Raw genomic sequence first — 6000 nt, forward strand, 5'->3', positions numbered from 1 at the left:
TGTTGTTGCTGTTGTCTCTTAGTCGAATGTGAAAAAAAAAAATTTTCCCTCACTTTGGTCCGAACGGTCCGCACTTCTTTCCAGCTTGGCATGATTTTTCATTCACTACTACTGCTGCACAAGTCAGTCGCAACAAAAAGCAACCATGCATTTTCTGTCCACAACCCTCGACCCAGCACCACCTCCGAGAACCCTTCAGTTCTAGGTCGTGTATTGTGTTCGGCACCTCTTCACAACCGTTCGAGCTGTTGTTAAGACCCGACACTTGCCGCACAAAGTGGTGTTGTGCGTTTCCGTTTTTTTGCCAATCATGCATCACCACCCTGCAGAGAAGTGCAGGCCTTTCCTCTCCTTTGACCAACAACAACTACTGTATACAACGGTTTACTTCATATTCACTCCCTTTGGAGAATTTCACGTTTTTAACTCATTCATATTAAAACCTTTCAAAGCATGCTTTGACATGGATGTTGTTTCCTCATGGAGTATATACCTGTCCTGTCTGTTTGCACCCTCTGAGCTGTCCTCTCACTGAGGGGTTGTTAACTCCATCGTTTCTGGCTTCTCTTTTGTAGGTGGCGTCTATCAGTGGAACTAGGCTAGCTATAACTGCATTAAGGGGGCCTCAGTGTAAGTAGAATACTTCTTGGGGCCTCTCTTTTTCCACTTTCATTTGGGCAGGGTACCATTTCAGTTTTTTTTTTTTTTCAGCTCCACATGTTTGGGGGAAGTTTTTAACGTTGACTAATACCAGTTTAAGTGGAGCTTAACCTGCATATTTTGGAGACTGTGTTTCTAACCATTGCATGAAATAGTCCTTAAATCTCAGTTGGATTGTTCAATTTATCCCTGATAAGGACAGCAGAGGTCCATCTTAACTGAGCTCACCACTCTATTTTTGCAAATCCTCCCACTAATCTCGGGCCTTTTCGTACTCTCGGCCCGCCGAAGCGAAGGGGCTGCTTGGCCGGAGCCAGATGCATTCATGCTCACGCAGGCCGCATCACCAGACATTTTACCTGTTGGTTTATTAGATTGGCATTTATGACATTAGACCTAATTGGTGCAAAGAGCGAAGATTGGGAAAAATACGGCACACCTTCGCTGACCTTGCCGCCACATCCCTGCCCCCACACGGGAACGAGCCCCCCCTAATTGCGTACGCTCTTCCCACAAAGATGACTACTGGGCCCAATTACATTCATTTAGAGAGGGTTACTTGCAACGTCAGATAACAAGGCGAGATTATCTCGCCCAAAAATCAGGATATTTGCCCCAAAAGGGTCAGCTGAGACCAGGCCGGGATACCCAGCCCAATCGGGAGCAGTTGATGATGGCTCTGGACTCGTAAATAATTAGTGCAGGGCGTGGAAGCCAGGATGATAGGGCTCATCGCTAAATGACTCTTTAATTCAGTTAGCTTTTGAGAATGACCCACTTAAAAGTGCCACAGAAGCTCTTTTCGGGGCAGTAAAAAGCAGGGGACCGGCCGACTGCTGCCGGCTCTTCTGCGCGCGGCCGTTAGTTAAATGACTCATAGCTCCATACCGGGAAGATAGCGTAGTGCAGAATCATGGAGCGCGGACGACACGGTTCCCCCATTTATGTAGACATTGTCAGCGCCGAGCTCGTTAACTCACTATCAGGTGCTTCGCTTTGAAGACATTACACAATTGTGGGACCATTTTGGCGTAGCCTACCTCCAAGGCGAGAGCCAGATAATATCACTCCCAGCAATGTGCACTCTCCCTCTCTCTCTCAAGCCGTGTGCTTCCCGGACAAAATGAATGAATCCTTGCCCGTGTTCATTTGGCCCTAATTTATTCCTAGCTCTCTGGCGAAATTTGCCCGTTGGACAAATGGCCTGCTCGGAGAGGAAGATAAGTTGCATTTTTGTATACTTTAGCCCATTACCCCGTCATCGTCCATTAGGGCTAGATTGAGGAGCCCCGATGTCTGAGCCGAATGGAAAACTAAATGGTGTCTTGAGGATACCTCCTCTTTCTGGTGCAGAATGCTATGGGGATTGATTTGCCAGAGAACCATCAGGCCGGCCTTTCTTTGTGCACGGCCAGTAAATGGCGGGTTTCAATTCCTATGAATTTGGATTCCGTGTTTTCCCCTTTGTCCGCGGCCCGTCGAAAATGTTACCCGGGAGGGACATTAAAAAGCCCCGACTCATTCTGGTTCCGTTGTTGCATGTAGACTACATGTCTGATGCCAGCTTCCCACTTGTTCGGCCCGTGATTTGCGGCGGAGGGGGAGCCATTTTGGGAAGGGCCGTGCACGTGCCGCGGCCCTCGTCCCCGTCCATCACTCGAAATTATTCACCTCGTGTCAGCTAAAATTCCCGGCCAGTTTAATTGGATTGAGATCGTCATAATCGCCCATTGCGAGCAAAGACCTAGGACACCGGGCCAATGATGGTTAATGTGTCGAGACCGTTGAACTCTGACCCCACATAAACCCCACCATGTTGACCACAGGAGGCCTCTTCATTGACGGCGTTCAGAACATAAATCGTAAAATGCACATAATCGAGCACACCATCCTGCAAAAACCGTTAAACAGCCCATCTTAATTCTGCCGCGGTAGGAGAGCAGCGCGAGTGCATGTGCCAGACTCTGTCCCCACAGGTTTGACAGTAATAAAAGTTGCTACCGTCATTTGGAGGCTGATATGATCTTATCTGACGCTATCATCTTCAAAACCATATTCATAATCACTACATTCAGCCTCATCTCCGCCCGTAAAACTGCAGGGATCAAAATGGTGGCTGGCGCCGCTTGAATGTGACTGTCTCGACCACTGAATGTCCCTGTTCAAAAGCTTTGAGCTTCCTTTGCCTATGGCTTTTCACCTGTTTCGCAGTCTCAGACACTTGTTTCCTCATGCATTTTGCTCACAATCCGTGCTTCTGCAGCTATCCTATCCAAGAGTGACACCGTAAAAAATTTATGGGGGGAACAAATAAAAGTGCCAGGTTCTATTTGTCTCCTAGCTAGGCACCTCAAGTTGATATGATAGGAGATGTATCGCTCCATTTACCGTCCCATTATATGTAGTCATTCTCCATGTGTAATCATTAATAATGTATGTAAAACTATGTAATGGTGAAGGCCGTATGGTCTGTATTTACCTATTCTTATTATGATTACTTTGTGCAGCTTCCTAGAATGTTCTTCGCCACCTAACGTGTTCCTTTTTTTTCTTTTTCTTTTCTGTTCGTGTTCCGGATATCCAGGTTTGCAGAGCATGCCTGGTGATATGAGGGGCTCCCCCATGTCCATACCGGGAACAACCATGCCGTCCGGCGTCCCCACGTATTCAGGTGCTCAGATGTTCGCAGCTGCGGCCTCAGTACTCGCAGCCAATGCTCCTGCCCGGCCACCCCCACGCCCCGATGATGTTCTCCCACCCCAACTCGGTGTCCGGGCCCGGGCCGGGCGCCCACCACCCACCACCCCCACCACCCAGGCATGCTCCAGTCCAGCCAGACGTCCCCCTCTCATGACCCATGACACCATGACGTCACAGTACTCTCACAACCCCACGTGACTGTAGCCCAGGTGACGTGCAGATGTACAGTCCACTGATCATGACATCAACCTGCCCCCCTCCCCCTTCAAATCTCCACCTCGCATCCCTCTCTCTACAACAGTGTCCGCCAGAGGTGCTGGATGTTTATTGCCCTTGCTTTTGTTTGGATATTGATTATTTTTAGGCCAAGCCATGTAAAGTAGGGCAGCAATATTGCTTCTGTACAGCATTTTAAAATTAGCCATATGTTTCTCGCTTTTTTTTCCCCGCAGGCTTCGTTCGACTTGTATAGAGCTTGATACTGTATGATTTGTAGGGGTAGTTAGTTCTGCTCCCTGTGTTAGGTGAACTTTGGAGCTTTCTGCTTTGTGTGCTGAGAGAACAGTACATGGTTTCTCCATTCATTAATCATGTGCACTTAGAACAAAATGGGAAGGTACTCATTTAACATACTGCACCGCTGCTCTAAGCAGCTCTCAGGATAGCCAGATCGATGGAGACCAATCATTTCCTGCAGTTCCTACGGTAGCATCACACAGTGTAACTGTCCAGTGTCAGGCCAGGCGTGTATCCTATGTGATTGATGCCCGGATGGATGTACACTGTAATCGATGTGAGGAGCCGTGTACAGTCCTATCCGGGTCTGTGTAGCGACGACTTCTAGAACACCCGAAACCCTGTCTCCGTCAGTCTGTTAACTGGTTCCATGGCTTTTCTAAGTAGTAGTACCAGGGTGCACCGCTGCCTGTTAGCATGTAAAAGCAGAGAATCCCTCTTGGGCTCTTTTGGGGCAATTTGTTATGTTGTGTGTTAATTACATCCCCGTGAGGTTTTTGTTGAGTCCCCCGCTCTCCATTATCTGCGCCGAGCACAAACTTGCAAAGAAAACGTAGGGAGTCATTAGCACGATAATGCAGGCGTTTTACTATTCACAGCACAGCCTACACAAAATGCAGCGCCAAAACGCAGCCATGCACAGACCTGCGGTTTTGTCGGCCAGACACGACTAAACTGCCGTCTGTGTCTGGCCCAGACACAAGAGAAAAGGGCTGCAGTTTGTTTCCTCCGTCCTGGTGCAATTACACGACTCCAAATTGCTTTGCTTGAGGAGCTGTGTTGTTTACATGTGGACAACAACGTTAACCAGAATACATTGATACATTCCCAGTCAGTTCTTAAGTTTTGATACGATGTTACTACCGAGATGAGAGAGTCGGGACGCACAAAGCCCTTGAGGGGATCATAACAGAGTTGGCTGTTTGCATTTTCATTTAGCGAGTTTGATTCCCACTGGTTGTTCTAGATAAGCGATGTATGGAACTATCACACGAGGAAAGCACAGGATAGATCTAGATAATGGTAGTTTAACCAGTGAAAGTTCAATACACTGATCTCTAGGCAATTGTACAGCAGTTTTAGTGCTGCAGAATTGTTTTTCTCTGTTTTTTTTTCTGGTTTCTAACGAAGATATTTTGGTGAAGTCAAACTTTGCCAGTAACTTTCATTTTCCACTATATTTTTGTGTTTTTTTTTTTATCTGAGCCAAGAATTGTGTATAATGTAGATTACTTGTTTCTAGTAGAATTGCTGGTGGTTTTGTAGTAGTTAATGCTTAGTCAGGTAGGCTTGGTTTTAGGGCCTTCCTGCTTCCATATTGCAATATAGTAGGATTTCAGTGACAACCCTTTGTAAAAGGACTAACGACAAACTATGTAACTAATGATTCCTTTTTATGAAATGTGATCAAAAAATGATTTATGAAAAAACAGATTTTATAATCACTGTCTTAAAAAAAAAGGTGAATCGTCCTGGAATATTGTACGAAAGAGACGGCGCAAGCTAGTTTTTTGTTTGCTGTATCGCTTAGTTTTAACTCGGCCTAGGTGTTTACAGAGCAAGCTTCATGTGTGAGAAATCTTCTGAAACTCCACTGTACAGTTTGTGATCAGGTGATGAAGATCTTGATACTTTAAATTCAATGTTACCTCAACAACCACTGTGTCCATCTTGTCTCTCTCTCTCTCCTCTGATCACGTTCCAACAGTACATTTCCGATTTCTCATCGGTACACCCGTGGAACATCACAGTAATACTTGTTGTATATGCATGAATTAATATTTGTAAATGAAAAAAACTCATGGATTCTTTTCAAAAAATAAAAAGTGATTTGCTGCCACGCAAGCTTGGGTGAGTTTTATGCCTGGACATCCCAGGTGCTAGTGTACTAAGATATGCTAGTAGTAGGTGTACAGTATATACAGGGATATCTCTGATGTCTCTGAATTATAGGTCTTACTGGCCTCCTTCGCAGACTTCTTGGGTTGGTGGTGTTGTGTTTTTAGGCACAATTTTTTTAGACAGGCTATAAAGGGTGGCAGAGGGAGTTATACTGTGGATACAGTTCTCCTCGAACAAGGCCCTCCTGTGAAAAGAAAAATTACTTCTCTAGCCTCTCATAGA

General features: G+C 46.0%; 1 protein-coding gene across 8 annotated transcripts in view; it reads left to right on the plus strand.

The window, feature by feature from the left end:
• LOC109472221 (homeobox protein Meis1-like) overlaps positions 1-5715 on the plus strand; it is a 49054-nt gene extending 43339 nt beyond the window's left edge. For 4 of the 8 annotated variants that reach the window (XM_019771815.1, XM_019771817.1, XM_019771819.1 and 1 more), the window contains exon 12: positions 3245-5715. In XM_019771815.1, the coding sequence (XP_019627374.1) occupies positions 3245-3558 (314 nt within the window). In that variant the 3' untranslated portion in view covers positions 3559-5715. Of the gene's footprint in view, positions 1-575; positions 631-3244 lie in introns of all 8 variants that reach the window. The other 4 variants (XR_002140349.1, XR_002140350.1, XR_002140348.1 and 1 more) reach the window with 3 other exon arrangements.
• The last annotated feature ends 285 nt before the right edge of the window (positions 5716-6000 follow it).

This window comes from Branchiostoma belcheri, unplaced genomic scaffold, assembly GCF_001625305.1.
Source record: "Branchiostoma belcheri isolate BF01 breed outbred unplaced genomic scaffold, Haploidv18h27 scaffold27, whole genome shotgun sequence".
NCBI classification, from domain to species: domain Eukaryota; kingdom Metazoa; phylum Chordata; class Leptocardii; order Amphioxiformes; family Branchiostomatidae; genus Branchiostoma; species Branchiostoma belcheri.